Genomic DNA, 22,408 nt, shown 5'->3' on the forward strand with positions numbered 1-22,408 from the left:
ACCCTACCTGCAAGAAAACACGATCAGCATCAGGCAGGGATATAAGCAGGAGTGCCCCAGGACCCAGGTAAGGCGCCCACCCGACCTGCGAGAAAACACCATCAGCTTGCCATCGCAGGGGGTGGCACGAGCCATCCTGGGAGGGTGACGGAATAGAGGAGAGTGACTGGATCGACGTCACCGGAATCCAGGTAGCCGATTGGAGCATCGACGAGACCAGCGGCGGGGTCGGAATCCAGGTGCAGGAGGAGCGGTGAAGCCCGGAGATAGAAACCAGTGGGGAGCAACGATCGGAGGAGGCATGGAGCGGAGGTTGGGACTGGCGGGGACCAGGAGCGGAGCGAGATCGGGGCCCAGGAGTGGCGACGTTGGGGCCCGGAAGCGAGGTCGGGGCGGCGGCGCGGGAGGGGGAAGGCCGGGGCGCAGGAGGGGGAAGGCCGGGACCCAGAAGCGAGGCCGTGGCCCGGGAGCGGCGAGGCCGGGGTCCGGGAGCGGTGAGGCGTGTACCAGCAATGGGGTTGGGGCCCAGGGAAGGTGTGGCACAGGCCAGCAGCCAGGACGTGAGGCCCATACTGCATCCTATAAATCCCAGGGACAGCAGGAATATATGTGTGTACTAGGCCCATGCAGCGGAGCCTGGTCTCTAGTCATCTTGGATCCCCTTGTCATTGGACCAAGACCCTGCTCTGTCAAGCCTGTTTGCTGGCTGGTGTGCAATGGGCATCCCACGTTAAAATAATTCATGCACAGACATCGTCCACCCTTCAGAAAGAAGTTCGGGACCTGGAACGTCAGGTCCCTCATGGAAACACCTGAGAACTGGAAGCAGGTCATCCTCGACCGAGAGACTGCCTAATACTATACTACTAGTCAATTGGGTCTGGGTCATTTGCGATGAGGTATGCAGTTGTGAGCCTAGTGGATGAACTGGTAATGTGTAGTGTGATAAATCTTTGTTAATAAACTAACTAGTTCTTAACAGAATGTGTTGTTAGGAATTCTTAAGCAAAGAACGCATAAAGCAAATACATTACATCTCTCATCAGCTTGAAATCGTCGATTAGGAGAACAGTCCTAACTTTTCCAACCTCTCCTCATTACTGACGTTCCTCGTCTCTGACAACATCCTGGTAAACCTCCCAAGACCTTTCTAAGGCATTTACAGCTTTCCTAATGTGTGGTGCCCAGAATTGTTCACAATACTCCAGCTGAGGCCTAATAAATGATTTATAAAGTTCTAGCATGACCTGTTTGCTTTTATATTCTATTCCTCTATTTAAAAACTCAAATAACCCATATGCTTTTTTAACCACCTGATCAATTTGCCCTGACACCTTTAAGGATTTGTTTCTATGGACACCAAGGTCTCTGTGCTCATCTATACTTTTCAAAATCATGCCATTTATAGTATACTGTCTTTCCATATTAGTCCTCCCATCTCTTCACACTTCTCCACATTGAACTCTATCTGCCATGTTTCTGCCCAATTCACCATCCTGGCTATGTCATCCTGAAGCCTATAATTATCCTCATTATGATCTACGACTTTGCCAAGTCTCATATCATCATCAAACTCTATAATGCTACTCCATACGCCCTAGCCTCGGTGATTTATAAAAACTGGAAAGAGTAATGGACTGAAAACTGACCCTTGGCAAACACCTCCTCAAACCACCTCTCAATCTGAAAAACATCCACCACCACCCTTTGCTTCCCGTCATTGAGCCAATTTTGTATTCATACCACCACTTTTCCTTTAATTCCACAGGCTTCCATCTTCTTAAAAAGCCTCCTGTGTTGCACTTTATCTGAGACCTTATAGAGTCTCCATTTTTTTAAAAAAGTCAGACAAGTTATTACAATGAAAACCAGAGAGAAAAGATGTAAAGACATGTAAATAGAAATCACTTACTCTGGGCAAGCCAATTCCACTTGGAATCTTGTAGGGGACATACTTTCTGTAGATGTGTCCTACCCTGGAGCAAGGGATGTCTTCCAGCCGGCCACCACACATCCATACCTGAAACCCCATTCAGAAGCAAGGATATTAACAATGTCAATTTAAGATAGCCAATGTGGAACCCACATGCATAATATGTAAGCTATTAGCACTTCAAAATGATCTGACTAACCCATTGTACTTCCAAAAGTTCAGATTTATTTAACACCAGTCAACCTCCCATGACATTTTACACAGGGGGTGAAGACCAAGTGTAGTCTTCAGCTAAAGTTGAGTTGAAAGGTGAGGGATAATTGGATTTGGACCTACAGAATTAATTTAATTCCCATTTTAAAATTATACATTCTGGCATTTTCAATACAATATTTTGATAAGGGAAAGAGGATAGGAGACGGGGGAGCAGCATTCAGTAAGAGGGTGGGAGACGGTGAGCAGCGATGAGAAGAGGGAGAGATGGGAGTGAACAGATGAGGATTAACCCCTGAAAACATGCATAGCATGGGAGTTTCCACTGTCAGGGAACAGACCTCGCGGGGTCCAAAGACGCTGAGCGAGGGAGCTTGTATAATGTCCCACATGTAGCACGGAACAGGGAGGAAAGAGGGCTGCAAAGGTGAAAGGTTGATGGGGATTAATCAGCACACAGAAGGGCCTGCTGAGTGCCTTGAAGGTTCCAGAGACTAAGGGGCCAAAATGCCCCTGTTCGCGTCTCTGGGGGGTGTGCGGGGTGACTGGCTCCCACAGAATAGCATGAGAGTTAGTGGAAGCACGAAAACAGTAGCAGCTCGACCCGGTTGGTCGCGACCCAGGCTATTGTGCCTCAGCGCTGTGCACAGTGACCCCTATTCGCCCCACAGCGGAAAATGACTCGCCCCTCATGAGGCTGCCTCGAGCAACGCCTCGCGGGTTGCGAACCGGGCCAGTCACCCATCGCGGGGCAAACCTTAAAGGCGAGGTGCTGTGCGCCCCACATCGCCATCTTTTATTTCCCCTCTCCCTTACCGGTTGGGGCCTAGGCTGCATGCCGGGCTGTGGCCACAGCTCCCCTTAGCCCTGGTGGCCCAGTGAAGGCCTTTACAGGGCCTGCAGAGTTCGCAGCATCCCTTCCCTTTTACAGAAGGGGAGGGGCGTTGAAATGCATCAGCGCTATGTGGAGAGGCTGCGTAGCGCTCCCAAACCCGCCCCAAAAGTAACTGGAATTTTGCAGCCAGGCCGGTACTTCTGTTGCGGGGGGCAGGGAGCCCTGCCTCGCCTCGGTTACCGTCTCCAAACGGACATAATGGAATTTCACGCCCTGAGAGCTAGGAGAGGAGGTGCAGACCTGCTACACAAGTTCAGAATCCAAGGAGTGAGGGGACGATTGGTTAGAAACTACCCAAGAGGAGGCTCCAGTTAACATGTACAGGATTTGTATGGCATGCGACAACTGAACCTGTGGTACTTCCATAAGTTGCCCCTTATTCATACAGGTCAATGAGCTATATGTAACACAGTAAAATGAATCACTTATACAGCACACATACGTCAGCAATTACATCAAATAAATGGCTTAATTGGCAGGGCCGGTATTAATCCACAGTAAAAACATATTTGTAAAAGGAGCGTCAGGAAATCAAAATCAACGGCTTAAATGAAACACAGCAATAGATATTTTGTAAAATTTAGCAATAACCGATTAAGAGTGATTTCAAATAACACCTAGTCTCATAAATACTACTTCAGAACTTGGAAAGCTCATTGAAATACCTGTAGATGGTTACAGGTGAGCTAAAAGGAGTTATCAAGCAGTTACATAAGGCTCAATTTTCCACAATTATCTGCGCACTTTTTTTGCCGTGCATTGTTTTTTTGGAGTTAATTAAACTCTCCGAGTTTCCCCCAAAGTTTCTGCACCAGCGTAATTCACTTAGGTAGGATTTTTTAGGCTACAATTTTTTTTACCTCATTGGGGGCATAAACTGCCACCCATGCCAATTCTGGCCATTTAAGCAAGTTTGGACAACTACGATTTTTGTTAAGACGGCATATGTGACCGCTCTAAAAAACCTTTTGGGCAGTTAACAAAATCAGCGCAGAAGATCCTGTTCCACGGCCGGGACAGCAGCGGCAGAGAGGAAGGGTGGGGAGAAGTATTCAGCCTGGACTAGGAGCAGCACCGGCTCCGGGGGAGGGAAGCCAATCGGCCTGGGCTAGAAGTGGCACCAGCTCCGGGGGGAGGGGCCCATTCAGCTCGGGCTAAAAGTGGCACCAGCTCCGGGGGGAGGGAGACCTTTCGGCCCAGGATAGAAGTGGCACCGGAGGGAGGGGGTCCTTTCGAATTCATACAGTTTACAGGATAGACTTTTGGAACAGAGACTCTTTAATATTATCATGTTGGTAAGTTGCTGCCTTAAATAGCTGCAATGTGCACTGTGCTTGTGCAGGTTGCTGAGAGCTGGCCAGAATGTCTTGCATGTTTCACTTTCCAGCCACAGTCCTCAGTGTGTCCCTCATTACCCTGGCAACCCAATCTTTTTGGCGCACATCTTAGGCTCCACCCACAGAGCTACGGACAATGTGCGCCGGGCCACATTCACAAGTTAAAACAGGGAAACTTTCAACTATTTTTTTGGCATAGTCGGGCATAACTCTTCAAATACGCCAAAAAACAGCATTGGGGAAAATTGAGCCTATAGACTTTACAGCACAAAACCAAGCCATTCAACCCAGCAGATGTTTATGCTCCACACGAGCCTCCTCCAGCCCTACTTCGTCTAACTCTATCAACATATCCTTCAATTCCTTTTTCCTGCATGTACTTATCTAGCTTTCCCTTAAATGCATCTATGCTAGTCGATCAGCTACTCCATATGGCGACAAGTTCCACATTCTAATCACTCTCTGGGTAAATAAGTGTCTCCTAAATTCCTTATTGGATTTATTAGTGACTATCTTATATTTATGACCAATGTTCCCTCCGTGGCCATGCAGTAATAGGAAAGTCCCACGCAGGCTGCTCACCGGCCTTTACATTGTAAATACTGCGCATGCGCAGAAATTTAAAGCGACAGCGCATTAAAAGAAACAGGCCGCACAAAACAAAGCGCAGCTCACAGGGAACATTATTTATGACCTCTAGTTTTGGACTCCCCCACGATGGAAATATCCTCACTACGTCTACTCTATCAAACCTGTTCATAATTTTAAAGAGCTCTATTAGGTCACCCCTCAGCCTTCTCTTTTCTGGAGAAAAGATCCCCAATCTGTTCAATATTTTCTGGTAATTATAACCTATAATAGTTACACAATTCAAGAATCCAAATGTTACTATAGAGTGCAACATATAACTTGAACATTTCAAATGAAAAATGAAAAGAAACAAATGATCACAGGGTTAACAACTGTCACCACTGTACTTCAATATAGCAAAGTCAATATCTTGGGAAAGATGAGCAATCTTCATTAGCAGTGAAAGATTTCCAATTAAGATGCAATATTTAATCCTTAAGAGAATGATAGATCTAGGTTTTGCAGGTAGCTTGCTGTGCTAAAGAGGATTTTAGTGGTATTGTACCACTTCATACTCAATTAGGAATGTTACGAATGCATACATCGGACCATGGTATGTAGCTTACCTTGAATGATATTTCATATTGCTCTCCTCCCCAAATTTCCAAACCTGTGTCATAGCCACCCAGCTCCCAGAACCACTTTCTATCAACAGCAAACAAACCTCCAGCCATGACAGGTGATCTGGAAAGATACAAGTAGATTGATTGCATTTTAATTTGATCAGTTATAAAAGATATGAAAATAGGAAGTGTTGCAAAATATCTTCGATCTATGATATATACCACAAGGACAAGAGGGAAGAATGTAGAGACTGGGGTGGGGAACTAGGGTCCAATTGAAGAGGGTTTTAAAGGCAAGTAGGGAGGTGGTCAGGTAGAGAAAACTGAGTAGAGTGCTTCAGTACAAAGAAGCATAGCGGCTGAATAAGCATGCACCAGTGATGAAATGGAGGAAGCAAGAGGAAATCACTAAGTGTGTGTGTAGGGGAGAGGAGGAGCCTGGCTAGGATTTGAAAAACAAGACTAGAATTTTGAAATCAAGAGTATCGGAAGGACAAGGTGATGGGAATTTGAGACTTCATTAAGGTGAGATCTAGAGCTGCTGTGTTTTGGATAAGTTCAAGCATGGGTTGGGTTCAGGCAGGAAGGCCAAATCTGGAGGTGAAGACACGACTAGGGTTTCAACAAAGGGGCAGAAAGTAATTTTAATAATGGAGCACATGTAAAGGGGGAAGCTGAGCTCTGGGTCAATTAAATGTTCCACATTTCCCATCTGTGGTTCAGATGGCAGATGGTGAGTGTGATGGAATAAAGGCCGAAGGCATTCAGCTAGAAGAAGTCTTGCTCATCCAGGTCTTGGATTATTAGATAGGCAATTGGAGAGTATGACACCAACCTTCGGATCAATGGAAAAAGCAGCGAGGTAGAGCAGGATGTCATCAGCATACATATGATTTAAACCTCTAAACCCACCTCAAGGAGTTTGAAGGCAGGAGGCACAGACTCCTGGATATGGGTGCCATTAAGAAATGTAGATTGTGCTGCCTGAAGTGATGAGGCACTAGCTCTGAGTGCCTGCCAACTCCCTCACCCCCAGGATTGCAGAACATTACAGCAAAATGTTCCAAGATTTCAACAGGACTGGCAAGCTAATACATTTACGCTGGTATTCGCTTTTATCTTGGGCATCAGCTTCTTAAAGTAACACTTCCATAATTAACCCTTCACACAACCCTTTGGTTGGGGTGGGCTCTAAATCCGTATTCTGCACTATAGCTACCCAGCTCCCCTCACAGCAATCGCTTACATGTACCGCCTTCCTCCACTTCAACAGTCTTAAAGCCCCACATCACTTTCCTCAGCTCTCCCATGCCACTTGGCAAATACTCTTCAACTGCTAGCCTTATACTCATTTCCTCTACCTTCTTCCCAGACAAATTGATGCACAATGCCTATCAAAGGAAGGCCACTGGAAAATGCATCCCCACCTCTGAACCTCGCACCCTCTTTGAGGACAAGGCCATGGAGCTAGTGGGCACGCATTCAGATCTTGTTATGGGAAATGATGAGGTTGATGGCATCTTGCCAGGGCCAGGTTAGTGACTGAACATTTGCAATGTTGCCCTGACATCCCTATGAAACACCACACAGAAAATTCCACCACTTTTCTGTCTCCTTAACTCCAAGGGAATTAGTCTTGCCTTCTACCCTCTTTTCCTGCAGATCCACCAGAGAAATAGGTGGTGCTGGAGGAGGAGCAGGATGATGATGAGGTGAAGGAGCTGGGGAGATCCAGGGACCAGTGGAAATGGTGACAGTTGGGGTTCACCTGTCTGCTGTCTCTCAGGACAGCAGCAAGTCAGACCTCTGGCCTTCACCCTCAGAACACCATGCCAGCAGAACATGGGAGGCAAGACCAGGCTGCACAGGAGCAAGCTCCAGAGATGCAGCCAGCAGCAGCTCTATGCCAAGAGCCAGCTGCCGTAATGTTCTGCAGTCCTGGGGGGTGAGGGAGCTTGCAGGCACTCAGAGCTAGTGCCTCATCACTTCAGGCAGCACAATCTACATTTCTTGGTGGCTTGGTGGCACCAACACCCAGGAGTCTGTGCCTCCTGCCTTCAAACTCCTTGAGGAGGGTTTAGAGGTCTGAATCAAATGTATGCTGACAAGGGCCACCTTAGTCCCGTGACCCTTCTGTACAGCATCAAGAAGCACCATATCTAGTCATGCCTTCACCTCCAGATTTGACCTAGCTGGAGCTTCCTGCCTGAACCCACCCCATGCTTGAACTTATCCAAAATACAGCAGCTTGTGATCTCACCTACATGAAGTCTCAAATTCCCATATCTTGGAATTCACATCTTCAGGTCGTACTTAGTAGGAGCCTAGAATAGGTGAGAGGGGGACATGTGGAAGCACTCAAGGGAAGCATGGTTATATAAAAGAGTAGGGAGATTGTTTGCACTGTGCAATTATTGTTTTAAAACAGACTGCACTTAGATGGTGCTTTGTTATTCGATTCATAAAGGAAATTTTGCAGGAAAATAAATTAACCTCTAGGTTTAAAAAAAAGTGTGAACTGATTAGGGCAAAGGATGACAAAAACCCTTGTTCACTTAACTAGTACAACAATCCGATCCTTGTTGATCACTAATGTTTCAAATGACTAAAACTTACTCAAAAGGGTCACTTGGATCAGGTTTGCGTAGCTCTACTGGAATTGGAATACGTTTATAATACATTTCCCAGTCAAATGCTCCTCGCATTGCATCACCAGCCTGAGTCTCATATCCAAAATGGTCATGGTCAATAACATCGATCATAGGACACACAATTATTTTGCGGTTCTGAACAATTCTATCTGAAAGATTGAAAGGAATGGGGATTCAAATTAAAACTGTATTTTTAAAATCACAACATAAACACTAACATTCAATGGACAAAAAAGTTACGATATAAACATGATTGGGAAAAGTCAACAGATCGAAGAGAACAGGGACAATACGAGGAAGTAGCATTCTTTGTGTGTAAGCATGGGCAGTGTGTGTTGGTGAGCTATTTGACCATGGGATCCATTTGAACAAACTCTAATCTTGTTCACACACGTACTCTTGCAGCAGGACTCAGCAGATAACAATTAAGGTTAGGCTACATTGGATGAATTTCTCCTATCTAGCTGATGATCATTGTGGAACACCTAAATTAAAAGATGGTTGCAATTTGGAAGTATGAAACTATATAACTGTCTTTTCTCACCTTGAAAACATTCTCTAATTTATCTCCACCTTTCTAACTTTCCTTTTCATTTCTTTACATGCTTATTCACTTCCCCCTTGGCCCATTTTTTTGTCCCACTGTGAACACATTTCAAATCTAGTCAATTTGACTTCATGATCTTTAATATGAATAGAGACAGCTGCAAATGTTAAGAATAAAATACAACACATTAACTCCAAGGCACCTGGTTTGGATGTTACCTAATTTATAACTAGGTTCAAGAGACAATTACATGTCTTGTTAAATAAAAAAGCTCACTATGACCCAAATAAAGGAACAACAGGATAGATTCAATCCACAGGGATTATGTTGTCTGACATCTTATAAACCTACTAATCACAATTCTTCATGAACAAAACCATCATCGCGCACAGTATATAAATAGCTTTCTCTCCAAAGATGCTAAAACTAGAAACAAACTCAGAGAGCTACTGCTAACGAAATCTCTCTTAAAAGATGTCCATCAAATTCCAAACTTTGTGCATTATCTACTTAGAATTTTGTTTCTTACCAAGCAGTGGGGGCAGCCAATTCACATTTGCTTCACAGTGAGAATCCAAGAAAGTTATGACCTCTGCGATTGCCACTGAGGCCCCCAGTAGTCGCGTTCGAATTAAACCTTCTCGCTTCTTAGTCCGCATGATCCTGACCTTTGGAAATCGAGCCATATATTCTTCCAAGCGCTTTTTCAAATATTCTATTGGACAAATGAAATGAAAGTGAGTGCAGAGGCTACTGGTTCCTGTCCAACACTTTTGTTCTATTTGATTCTGCTTGATAGTGCCTTGCTGGGTATGTTCTGGAGCACTTTTTTCTATTTCTTGAGATATTACCCTTCTGTGATGAATCAATAATGTGTTTGAATTCTGAATCTGCCTTATCTTTCTCCAACACCTGTTTATTTTAATTCCAAATAAACAAAACCACTTAATCATAACATACTTGTATATCCCTCTCTAAGCATACCACTACATCAGACGCTTATATGGTGGAACATGAAAATCTGGTTTTTCTCCTTGGTGTAAATTAAGGATTGTAAATCATAATTCTAGTAATTCTGAACTGAACATAATGAACAAGGTTTTTAAAAAAATATTGGATTTCTGCCTTTTTCTCAGATTTGCATTTGACGAATAGTGTTACTGTATTTGAATCCAATAATTTGAATCAAAATATTTCTTCAAAACCTTTGACAATATTTACATATGTAAGATGTTACTGATATTTTTATTATGTTTCAAGACACTTGATTTTCTCAGCATGTGCTGCAGTAACAAGAAATCAGTGTTCATTGCTGCTTTCCCACATCTACGAAAGTTAATAACATGATTGGGTTTTATTTACTGTTGACGTCAGCAACACTGTAATTAAAACCTGGGAAAGTATGTCAGTTATTAAATCATTAGGCTTCTGATAGGTTTCATATTTGACCCTGGCTACAGAAACACTCCAATGTAATTTCAGAAATTATCTATAATTTAATAAAACTGTTCACTGAAGAGCACCCCAATTTGGTCATTGAAAACAAGTTCACAAATTGACTCACACTCAAGCTGTTTATAGCTATCCAGTTTCCCCTCAAATTGCTCCAACATTGCTGTAGCTGATGGGTCATTTGCAATTAACATGAGGAGTGAGGCAAAATGGTTTCAGAAGGGTTTTTCAACTCTCCCACTCTGTTCTTCTTCAATAATCTTTATTCATCATACAAACCTATCTACTTCTTTTGTTGATAACTATATTTTGCATTTGGCACCTTCCTTCAGATTACATAGGCTATACACAACCTCCCATTATTCTCGTGTACTGGCTAAATCACCATATTTTGATCCCCTCCTTCAATGGAAAGATAAACATTTTATTTTTTTCAATCCTTCAAAAAGTGATTTATTCTTGTTTGGTATCAGCTGTGACTCAGTTGATGGCACATTCACTTCCAATTCAGAAAGTTGTGGGTTGAAGTCCCACTCCAGAGTCTTGAACATATTAGCCAGGCTGACACTAGTGCAGTGCTGAGGGAAAGCTGCACTGTCAGAGACACCGTCTTTGGATGAGATGTTAAATTCACTATGAGAATTATGAATGGACAGAAATTAAACAACTATCACATAATTTAAGAAAAAACTGCAAATCTTCTACAATAAAAAATTCACAAATAGGCAGCAAATCCATCAGCATAGAATAAGAGAAAAGATATGGAGGGCCTACTGTGTATTTCCAGCATTTTCTGTTTTTAAATTAAATCATTTTTTTGCAAACACCAGCTATAATCAAGATATATTTAAGCACCACACAATTGTATTATTCAATAAATAATACATCTCTTGTTCCCTGACACTGAAGATGTGAATGGCAGCAGATGAACCCTGATATTTTTCAGTAAGGCAAATTGGGAGAAGCAGAGATCAGGAGGGAGATCAGAAAGAGATTTGACCATGTACACGTATACATATGTCTTTATATGCACACAAACATTGGTCACACTGCAAGTACAGAGCAAGACACATCAACTTAATAAACTAGCTCAAGATTCAAACTTTTAGCTTGTTGAAAACTTAAAAATCTATTTGAATGCATAATCATGTTGCAAGTTAAAGGTGAAGCACCAGTGCAGTGATAATAGGATCTTAAAAATAAAGCTCGATGGATCTTGTAAGGAATTGAATTAAGGCTTATGTGGATAAATTCTAAGAAGAATTGGTGTTGATTAAGATAATAAAATGCTCTGCAGAACCTGAGCTACTGGAACTATGGATAGGTTATGCCACGTTAGCAACTAGTCTTGGGTTTATAATGTAGAGTCAAAGGTTAGATGGGTATTGTAGAATTTTATGGAATTGGCTTTGTGGGGCAAACAGTGCTTATGCAGAACTTTACCTCACAAAATTAAATAGACTGGGAAGTCCATTACGGATCATGTATAAAGTCTATAGAATGAATCGACTTGATAAGCTGAATGGCCTTTTCGCATTTCATGCCTTTGTTCTTAAACCTTAATGAGCTTCACAAATGTTACATTTATCAATCTAATTTAAATGACTTGATCATGGTGTCACTTACTGCAACAAAGATCTACTTTGCACAAATCCTACATTGATATCATCTGACATCCTCTCAGGACTCAAGAATGTAACATAAATTATGCCAAATGCTATCTTCAGTGATAAATGAGTGAAGACTCCTGAAATTCACCTTCGTTTGTTGGAGGGTGTTCTTATCTCTTAAAAATAGACATTCCTTTATTACAAGTATGTCAACAGCAAGACAAATCTTTGAGATAATGACCTAAATACTGCTGTGTACGTTTACTGCATCACCACTAAGAAATCCTTCAGCGACTGTATGTGCACTTTCACCATTTATCAGAAACAGGAGAAAAATAGGACTGATACTAACAATATTAATTGCGGACTGATAGTTAAATCTATTCATCTATTATTTTCTCTAGATTTCAAAATGCTGAATTGCTCATCAATTCAATTAAATAGAAATCAGTCTGGCGAATTGAAACAATAATTCGTCTTTACCCTATATATCTGTGGCCTAAAACCTTTGGAATGCAAAAACCCATTATGGGAGTACAATGATATTTCAAGCGATACACTTCCCCACTGAAACAAAGTCACACAGTCCTGATCCCTTTGCAATGCAGAATATACCTCATGGCTCAGGTTTCCTCTTTAACAAGCAAAACACTATGGGCTAGAGATTAGCTAGCCTGTCGTTATTTGATAAATAATGACATTTTTGTGAAGAAATAATAAGAAAAATGTCACCATTTTTTTAAGGGGGCAAGTTTGTCCAAACAATACCGCTATCGTTAAAAAAGGGCATTGCTGAAGGAATCGTGTTTAATACCGCCATCCTCTCTAACTTTACAGCGAGGCCGATATCGTCAAAAATACAGGGGAGAAAACACAAGAAAAAGTAGTAAAAATAAAAAATGAGAAAACATTCACAAAAACCTTAAGAAATGAATCGCTGAAAAAATGGTTTTTAAAAAAAACTTCAACTTACGTTTTTTGTAAATCTTCTTACTGATGGTTTTTGGGCTGCAACGCTTGCTTTTTCCATGCGTTGTTTTTTGACCCGAGTACGGGTTCGCCAAATGGCCAAATTTAGGCAGTGCGATTTTTAAGGTATGGCGATCCGAAAAATGCCGACATTTTGAAAACACCATTCTTAACCTTTGGGGAATTTTGTGCACTTTATATTAATAATAAAAAAGCAGTTTTAATGTGAAAAAATTGCGTTACAATGTGCGTAAGGCTGACTAATTTCTAGCCCTTTGCTCCTTAGAAACATGCCATTAGAGTGTAGTGTAATCTTCCAAAAGAAAAGCACAGTAGCTTTACAATTCATGTGTAGGAGCCTAACTTGTGAGACTGTTCAGATATAAGAACGTAAGAAAAACGACAGGAGTAGGCCATTTGGCCCCTCGAGCCTGCTCTGCCATTCAATAAGATCATGGTTGATCTGATCATGGACTCAGCTCCATTTCTCTGCCCACTCCCCATAAACCTTTACTCCCTTATCACTCAAAAATCTGTCTATCTCCGACTTAAATATATTCAATGATCGAGTACCAGCGGCAGTTGGCGAGAGGTGGGAGCAGCGTCGGAGCGGCCTTTAAAAGGCCCAGCGGGAGCTCGAGTACCAGCGGCAGTTGGCGAGAGGTGGGAGCAGCGTCGGAGCGGCCTTTAAAAGGCCCAGCGGGAGCTCGAGTACCAGCGGCAGTTGGTGAGAGGTGGGAGCAGCGTCGGAGCGGCCTTTAAAAGGCCCAGCGGGAGCTCGAGTACCAGCGGCAGTTGGCGAGAGGTGGGAGCAGCGTCGGAGCGGCCTTTAAAAGGTGTGCTTGTACAGCTACAGCGGTAGAGAAAGCAAAATAAAAGTAGAAAGGAATCAAAAAGTGACATCACAGCCAATGGGGTAAGTGATTGGCTGGTGATTGGTGAGTAGCTTTTCTTTTTATTTTTTATATCAGTAAGTGAACTTTAGCATTGTTATTACCAATTTAAGGGTATCTAAGGTTAAGGCATGGCAGGAGAGCTCGGTCACGTGATATGCTCCTCCTGTACCTTGTGGGAACTCGGGGACACTTCCGGTGTCCCTGGGGACTACGTGTGCGGGAAGTGTATCTGCCTCGAGCTCTTGACGGTCTGCGTTGCGGAATTGGAGCTGAGGGTGGATTCACTCTGGAGCATCCACGATGCTGAGAATGACGTGAGTATCACGTGTAGTGAGTTGGTCCTACCGCAGGAGAAGGGTCCACAGCCAGCTAGGGAATGGAAGACCAGCAGGAAGAGCAGTGCAAGGAAGATAGTGCAGGGGTCCCCTGTGGTCATCCCCCTGCAAAACAGATACACTGCTTTGAGTACTGTTGGGGGGGATGACTCATCAGGGGAGGGCAGCAGCAGCCAAGTTCATGGCACCATGGCTGGCTCTGCTGCACAGGAGGGCAGGAAAAAGATTGGGAGTGCGATAGTGATAGGGGATTCGATGGTGAGGGGAATAGATAGGCGTTTCTGCGGCCGCAACCGAGACTCCAGGATGGTATGTTGCCTCCCTGGTGCAAGGGTCAAGGATGTCTCGGAGCGGGTGCAGGACATTCTGAAATGGGAGGGAGAACAGCCAGTTGTCGTGGTGCACATTGGTGCCAACGACATAGGTAAAAAAAGGGATGAGGTCCTACGAAAAGAATTTAAGGAGCTAGGAGCTAAATTAAAAAGTAGGACCTCAAAAGTAGTAATCTCGGGATTGCTACCAGTGCCTCGTGCTAGTCAGAGTAGGAATCGCAGGATAGCGCAGATGAATACGTGGCTTGAGCAGTGGTGCAGCAGGGAGGGATTCAAATTCCTGGGGCATTGGAACCGGTTCTGGGGGAGGTGGGACCAGTACAAACCGGACGGTCTGCACCTGGGCAGGACCGGAACCAATGTCCTAGGGGGAGTGTTTGCTAGTGCTGTTGGGGAGGAGTTAAACTAATATTGCAGGGGGATGGGAACCAACGCAGGGAGACAGAGGGAGACAAAAAGGAGGCAAAAGCAAAAGACAGAAAGGAGATGAGGAAAAGTGGAGGGCAGAGAAACCCAAGGCAAAGAACAAAAAGGGCCACTGTACAGCAAAATTCTAAAAGGCCAAAGGGTGTTAAAAAAACAAGCCTGAAGGCTTTGTGTCTTAATGCAAGGAGTATCCGCAATAAGGTGGATGAATTAATTGTGCAAATAGATGTTAACAAATATGATGTGATTGGGATTACGGAGACGTGGCTCCATGATGATCAGGGCTGGGAACTCAACATCCAGGGGTATTCAACATTCAGGAAGGATAGAATAAAAGGAAAAGGAGGTGGGGTAGCATTGCTGGTTAAAGAGGAGATTAATGCAATAGTTAGGAAAGACATTAGCTTGGATGATGTGGAATCTATATGGGTAGAGCTGCAGAACACCAAAGGACAAAAAACTTTAGTGGGAGTTGTGTACAGACCTCCAAACAGTAGTAGTGATGTTGGGGAGGGCATCAAACAGGAAATTAGGAGTGCATGCAATAAAGGTGCAGCAGTTATAATGGGTGACTTTAATATGCACATAGATTGGGCTAGCCAAACTGGAAGCAAAACGGTGGAGGAGGATTTCCTGGAGTGCATAAGGGATGGTTTTCTAGACCAATATGTCGAGGAACCAACTAGGGGGGGAGGCCATCTTAGACTGGGTGTTGTGTAATGAGAGAGGATTAATTAGCAATCTCATTGTGCGAGGCCCCTTGGGGAAGAGTGACCATAATATGGTGGAATTCTGCATTAGGATGGAGAATGAAACAGTTAATTCAGAGACCATGGTCCAGAACTTAAAGAAGGGTAACTTTGAAGGTATGAGGCGTGAATTGGCTAAGATAGATTGGCGAATGATACTTAAGGGGTTGCCTGTGGATGGGCAATGGCAGACATTTAGAGACCGCATGGATGAATTACAACAATTGTACATTCCTGTCTGGCGTAAAAATAAAAAAGGGAAGGTGGCTCAACCGTGGCTATCTAGGGAAATCAGGGATAGTATTAAAGCCAAGGAAGTGGCATACAAATTGGCCAGAAATAGCAGCGAACCTGGGGACTGGGAGAAATTTAGAACTCAGCAGAGGAAGACAAAGGGTTTGATTAGGGCAGGGAAAATGGAGTACGAGAAGAAGCTTGCAGGGAACATTGAGGCGGATTGCAAAAGTTTCTATAGGTATGTAAAGAAAAAAAGGTTAGTAAAGACAAACGTAGGTCCCCTGCAGTCAGAATTAGAGGAAGTCATAACGGGGAACAAAGAAATGGCAGACCAATTGAACAAGTACTTTGGTTCAGTATTCACTAAGGAGGACACAAACAACCTTCCGGATATAAAAGGGGTCAGAAGGTCTAGTAAGGAGGAGGAACTGAGGGAAATCTTTATTAGTTGGGAAATTGTGTTGGGGAAATTGATGGGATTGAAGGCCGATAAATCCCCAGGGCCTGATGGACTGCATCCCAGAGTACTTAAGGAGGTGGCCTTGGAAGTAGCGGATGCATTGACAGTCATTTTCCAACATTCCATTGACTCTGGATCAGTTCCTATCGAGTGGAGGGTAGCCAATGTAACCCCACTTTTTAAAAAAGGAGGGAGAGAGAAAGCAGGGAATTATAGACCGGTCAGCCTGACCTCAGTAGTGGGTAAAATGATGGAATCAATTATTAAGGATGTCATAGCATCGCATTTGGAAAATGGTGACATGATAGGTCCAAGTCAGCATGGATTTGTGAAAGGGAAATCATGCTTGACAAATCTTCTGGAATTTTTTGAGGATGTTTCCAGTAAAGTGGACAAAGGAGAACCAGTTGATGTGGTATATTTGGACTTTCAGAAGGCTTTCGACAAGGTCCCACACAAGAGATTAATGTGCAAAGTTAAAGCACATGGGATTGGGGGTAGTGTGCTGACGTGGATTGAGAACTGGTTGTCAGACAGGAAGCAAAGAGTAGGAGTAAATGGGTACTTTTCAGAATGGCAGGCAGTGACTAGTGGGGTACCGCAAGGTTCTATGCTGGGGCCCCAGCTGTTTACATTGTACATTAATGATTTAGACGAGGGGATTAAATGTAGTATCTCCAAATTTGCGGATGACACTAAGTTGGGTGGCAGTGTGAGCTGCGAGGAGGATGCTATGAGGCTGCAGAGTGACTTGGATAGGTTAGGTGAGTGGGCAAATGCGTGGCAGATGAAGTATAATGTGGATAAATGTGAGGTTATCCACTTTGGTGGTAAAAACAGAGAGACAGACTATTATCTGAATGGTGACAGATTAGGAAAAGGGAAGGTGCAACGAGACCTGGGTGTCATGGTACATCAGTCATTGAAGGTTGGCATGCAGGTACAGCAGGCGGTTAAGAAAGCAAATGGCATGTTGGCCTTCATAGCGAGGGGATTTGAGTACAGGGGCAGGGAGATGTTGCTACAGTTGTACAGGGCCTTGGTGAGGCCACACCTGGAGTATTGTGTACAGTTTTGGTCTCCTAACTTGAGGAAGGATATTCTTGCTATTGAGGAAGTGCAGCGAAGATTCACCAGACTGATTCCCGGGATGGTGGGACTGACCTATCAAGAAAGACTGGATCAACTGGGCTTGTATTCACTGGAGTTCAGAAGAGTGAGAGGGGACCTCATAGAAACGTTTAAAATTCTGACAGGTTTGGACAGGTTGGATGCAGGAAGAATGTTCCCAATGTTGGGGAAGTCCAGAACCAGGGGTCACAGTCTAAGGATAAGGGGTAAGCCATTTAGGACCGAGATGAGGAGAAACTTCTTCACCCAGAGAGTGGTGAACCTGTGGAATTCTCTACCACAGAAAGTAGTTGAGGCCAATTCACTAAATATATTCAAAAGGGAGTTAGATGAAGTCCTTCCTACTCGGGGGATCAAGGGGTATGGCGAGAAAGCAGGAAGGGGGTACTGAAGTTTCATGTTCAGCCATGAACTCATTGAATGGCGGTGCAGGCTAGAAGAGCTGAATGGCCTGCTCCTGCACCTATTTTCTATGTTTCTATGTTAACCTCCACAGCTCTCGGGCAGAGAATTCCATAGATTTACAACCCTCAGAGAGAAGAAATTTCTCCTCATCTCAGTTTTAAATGGGCGGCCCCTTATTCTGAGATTATGTCCCCAAGTTTTAGTTTCCCCTATGAGTGGAAATATCCTCTCTGCATCCACCTTGTCGAGCCCCCTCATTATCTTATATGTTTCGATAAGATCACCTCTCATTCTTCTGAACTCTAATGAGTATAGGCCCGACCTACTCAACCTATCTTCATAAGTCAACCCCCTTCTCTCCGGAATCAACCTAATGAACCTTCTCTGAACAGCCTCCAATGCAAGTATATCCTTCCTTAAATATGGAGACCAAAAGTGTACGTAGTACTCCAGGTGTGGCCTTACCAATACCCTGTACAGTTGTAGCAGAATGTCGCTGCTTTTATATTATATCCCCCTTGCAATAAAGGCCAACATTCCATTTGCCTTCCTGATCACTTGCTGTACCTGCACACTAATGTTTTGTGTTTCAATGCACAAGGACACCCAGGTCCCTCTGTATTGCAGCACTTTGCAATTTTTCTCCATTTAAATTATAATTTGCTTTTTTATTATTTTTGCCAAAGTGGATAACCTCACATTTACCCACATTATACTCCATCTGCCAAATTTTTGCCCACTCACTTAGCCTGTCTGTATCCCTTTGCAAATTTTTTGTGTCTTCCTCACAATTTGCTTTCCCACCCATCATCAGCAAACTTGGCTACTTTACACTCGGTCCCTTCATCCAAGTCATTAATATCGATTGTCAATAGTTGAGGACCCAGCACCGATTCCTGCCAACTGGAAAATGACCCATTTATCCTGACTCTCTGTTTTCTGTTAGTTAGTCAATCCTCTATCCATGCTAATATATTTCCCCCAACCCCATGAACTTTTACCTCTTATCGAATGCCTTCTGGAAATCCAAATACACCACATCCACTGGTTCCCCCTTATCCACCCTGCTCGTTACATCCTCAAAGAACTCCAGCAAATTTGTCAAATATGATTTCCCTTTCATAAAACCATGCTGACGCTGCTTGATTAAATTATGCTTTTTCAAATGTCTTGCTACTGCTTCCTTAATAATGGACTCCAGCATTTTGCCAATGACAGATGTTAGGCTAACTGGTCTATAGTTTCCTGTGTTTTGTCTGCCTCCTTTTTTAAATAGGGATGTTACTTTGCGGTTTTCGAATCCGCTGGGACTGCCCCAGAATCCAGGGAATTTTGGTAGATTACAACCAATGCATCCACTATCTCTGCAGCCACTTCTTTTAAGACCCAAGGATGCAAGCCATCAGGTCCAGGGGACTTGTCTGTCTTTAGTTCCATTGGGCCCAAGTTTCCTCAACCCCTTTTTACGGCTCACTAAAACGAGATGCGCCAACTTTGTGCGCTCAAAATGGTGTCCAAAAAGTTACTGTGTATTCTGGCAGCTCTTTGGTGTGTCCCGGGTCCTGGCGCAGCGTTTGAGTGGGGGATGGAGTTACAACTCTGCGCTGAACAGAGTGTCGGCAGCTGTGCGCATGCGCAGTGGAGTCTGCGCGCATGCGCAGTAGTTCCTTGCCCTCCCAGCGCATCCCGATGCTCACCGCCCCTATCCCTGGCTGAAGGGACGACCCGATGTTCGCCGCCACTATCCAGGGCCGAGTGGCCTGCCGCACAAGCCGGCCGCTGCCTTCCCGCGCTCGCACCCTAATTGCCTGCATCCTCTGCTGCCAAGCTGCAACTGGCTCTGCACTGAGTGAAAAATATTCCCTCAATATTTTTTTTAGCTCAGAGGTGTATGATGGGCTCAGGAGGTCAGTGGACAGTACTGTTGGTACCTGTACTGAGTCGTACAGATTAAAAAGCTCCCAGTTTAAATCATCAATCTCTGCTGTGTTAATTGATCTTGGTTACTAAGGGCACCACGCAAGTCTTCCGCATCCCTGGGCTAGAATAGGAGAAAATTCCGAGCTCCTACTCCTGATTATTACAGACTGATCCTTGTTGGAAAAATACAGGTGTCGATTAAGGACTGGATTGGGTTCTGCTGTGGAGCCTCATGTCTTTGAACAGCGTGCTGACACTGTCTGGTCTCCTGCATGAGTAATGGCCTCTCCTGCTGCTTGTTGCGAGCCCCCCACCCTAGCCCTGACCGAAGGCCTTGCTGCTGCGGCGTGTCGTGCCCCGGAAGGCTCTCCTGCTGCGGGTTGCGAGCCTCCCGTCCCTAGCCCTGGCTGAAGAGCTTGCCGGTGCGTGCTGCAGTCTTTTATTTTTATTTTTTAGTAATTGATTTATTTTTCAGTAATTGATTTATTTTTCATTTATTATTGATCATGGTTTTTATGCTTCTTTAATGTTGTTGTGAAGGTGTTTAGTGCTTTGCAAAATCCTCTCACTTCCCTCCCGCCCCCCCCCCCCCACCACCCCCCCCACCTGCGCTGATTTCTTAATTCACCGCAAGGTTTTTCTGAGCGGACACAAGCGGCCATATACACTGGCCTAAGTTAGTTTGGAGTAACTTTTAGCTGGCTAAACTTATTTAAATGGCCAAAACAGGTGTAACGCCCCCTTTTGAAAAAAAAACGAAACAAAAAATAACCTAACTAACTCACTTACACTGGAGCAAATTAAATGGGGAGAACACTGGAGCAAATTAAATGGGGAGAATTCCGATTTTTAAGTTACTCCAAAAAAAACGGAGCAACTCCTGGGGAAACTTGGGTCCATTATTTTACCGAGTACAACTTCATTAGTGATAGTGATTGTATTTAGTTCCTCCATCCATATAGCCCCTCTATCCACTATTGGAATGTTTTTAGTGTCTTCTACCATGAAAACCGATACAAAATATTTGTTCAACGTCTCTGTCATTTCCCTGTTCTCCATTATTAATTGCCCAGTCTCATTACTTTAGCCATTCTTTTCCTTTTTATGTACCTGTAGAAACTCTTACTATCTGTTTTTATATTATGTGCTAGTTTACTTTCATAATCTATCTTCCTTCTTTATCATTTTTTTAGTCGTTCTTTGCTGGCTTTTAAAAATTTCCCAATCCTCTTGCCTCTCACTAGCCTTGGCCACATTGTATGCCCTTGTTTTCAATTTGCTACCATCCCTTATTTCCTTAGTTAGTAGCAGAATGTCTCAAAATATTTGTCTACTTTATTCTAAGGATCTGTGCAATGTTGGCAAGACCAAGGGCTAAATATTTGATTGCCCCTGAAAATGGCTGTGGGGATCGCGACGTGCATCCAATGCTTTGCTCGAGAGAACTGTGCTCAAAACACTTGGAATGGCTGACCAAGCAGCCTGTGTGTCAGCCTATCTCGGGTTGCATGAATGCCTACCGGAAAGATATGCCACTCTCAGGTTTATCGTTTTCTTCCATGACTTTGTGCATGGCAAAGGCCACCTGGCTGGTATCATATTGCATGTTTGCCCCTTGGACAAATGGCCTCATCCAGCCTACTCTGTCCAGCAAGTGCCCGCTCGTTCCGATGTAGGCAGCATGCAAACTTCATGCTGCCTGATAATTTACATGATTGCAGCGTGCAGCCCAGAGCTGAAAGTGCTGCTGAGTGGCTGCACGCTCAGCAGGGAGCACAAGTTCATGTGAAGTTAGCACCAATTAAAGCTAGCCTACATCTCTTAAAGGGGAGGTGCAGTTTGTCAAGAGCATGTGCTGGAAGTCATTTCAGAAGTAAGTTTGATCGGGCAAAGAAACAAGAATGGCACAACATGATAGAGAAAAGGCACCAAGGTTCTCTGCACAACACTGGAGGCCTTAGAGCAGGAGGAAGACAGGAAGAGAGAAATCCTGTATTCGTAGGGAGCCAGGCAGCCCGCCAAACAGACACTGAAATCAATGGGAGCAGATAGCAGTGGAGGTGAATGTCAGCAGTCTGGCTGCAGTGCTGAAAGAAGTTCAATGACCTCACGAGTGATCAAAGTCAGTGACTGCATTTTCAAATGCACTATCCCACCAATTGCACCACTAGCTTCACACGCTGCTCAATGTACCACACTACCATCACTCACCTACCAACAATCTCTATCAATGACGACTCAGACCGTCATATGCTCCACCTCACCCTCACACACTTACCACAGCTGTAAGCATCACACCCACATCTCACAGCTTGTACACACTGCCAGCTATTCAACCATGACAAATACATCAACCAAGCACATTGCACCACACTCATTGACACACTTCCCTCTTTTTTGCAGGAGAAGGTGGCGCACATCTGCAGGCAGCGGCAGCTAACTGGAGGGGGACAGCCACAAATGCGTATCCTAACCCCAATGGAAGAAACGGTGCTTGGCATTATTGGAGCGGCTGTGACAGAGTCCATGGCCAGCAGCGGGGCTAAAACCATTGACGATGACGGTATGCTCATACCTAATCCTCCTCCTCACATCCCAATTCCCCGATTCCACAATCTCTTCTGATTTACAAGCTGCACATGGTGTAGGCACACATCACCCCCCACCATAACCATGCCCTTGTGCCTTTCTCATTTCAAACACCCAAGAACTCCAAC

The 22,408-nt window shown here is 44.2% G+C and overlaps 1 protein-coding gene across 1 annotated transcript in view; it reads right to left on the minus strand.

Moving 5' to 3' along the window:
- Nucleotides 1–22,408, minus strand: part of LOC139262070 (polypeptide N-acetylgalactosaminyltransferase 10-like) — a 157,247-nt gene that overhangs the window by 25,323 nt on the left and 109,516 nt on the right. Inside the window, exons 5-8 of the mRNA XM_070877225.1 lie at nt 9,299–9,484; nt 8,188–8,371; nt 5,575–5,692; nt 1,913–2,020 (exon numbers count right to left, since the gene is read on the minus strand). Coding sequence (XP_070733326.1) covers nt 1,913–2,020; nt 5,575–5,692; nt 8,188–8,371; nt 9,299–9,484 — 596 coding nt within the window. The remainder of the gene's footprint in view (nt 1–1,912; nt 2,021–5,574; nt 5,693–8,187; nt 8,372–9,298; nt 9,485–22,408) is intronic.

Source organism: Pristiophorus japonicus, chromosome 4 (assembly GCF_044704955.1).
Source record: "Pristiophorus japonicus isolate sPriJap1 chromosome 4, sPriJap1.hap1, whole genome shotgun sequence".
In the NCBI taxonomy this organism is placed as follows: Eukaryota; Metazoa; Chordata; class Chondrichthyes; family Pristiophoridae; genus Pristiophorus; species Pristiophorus japonicus.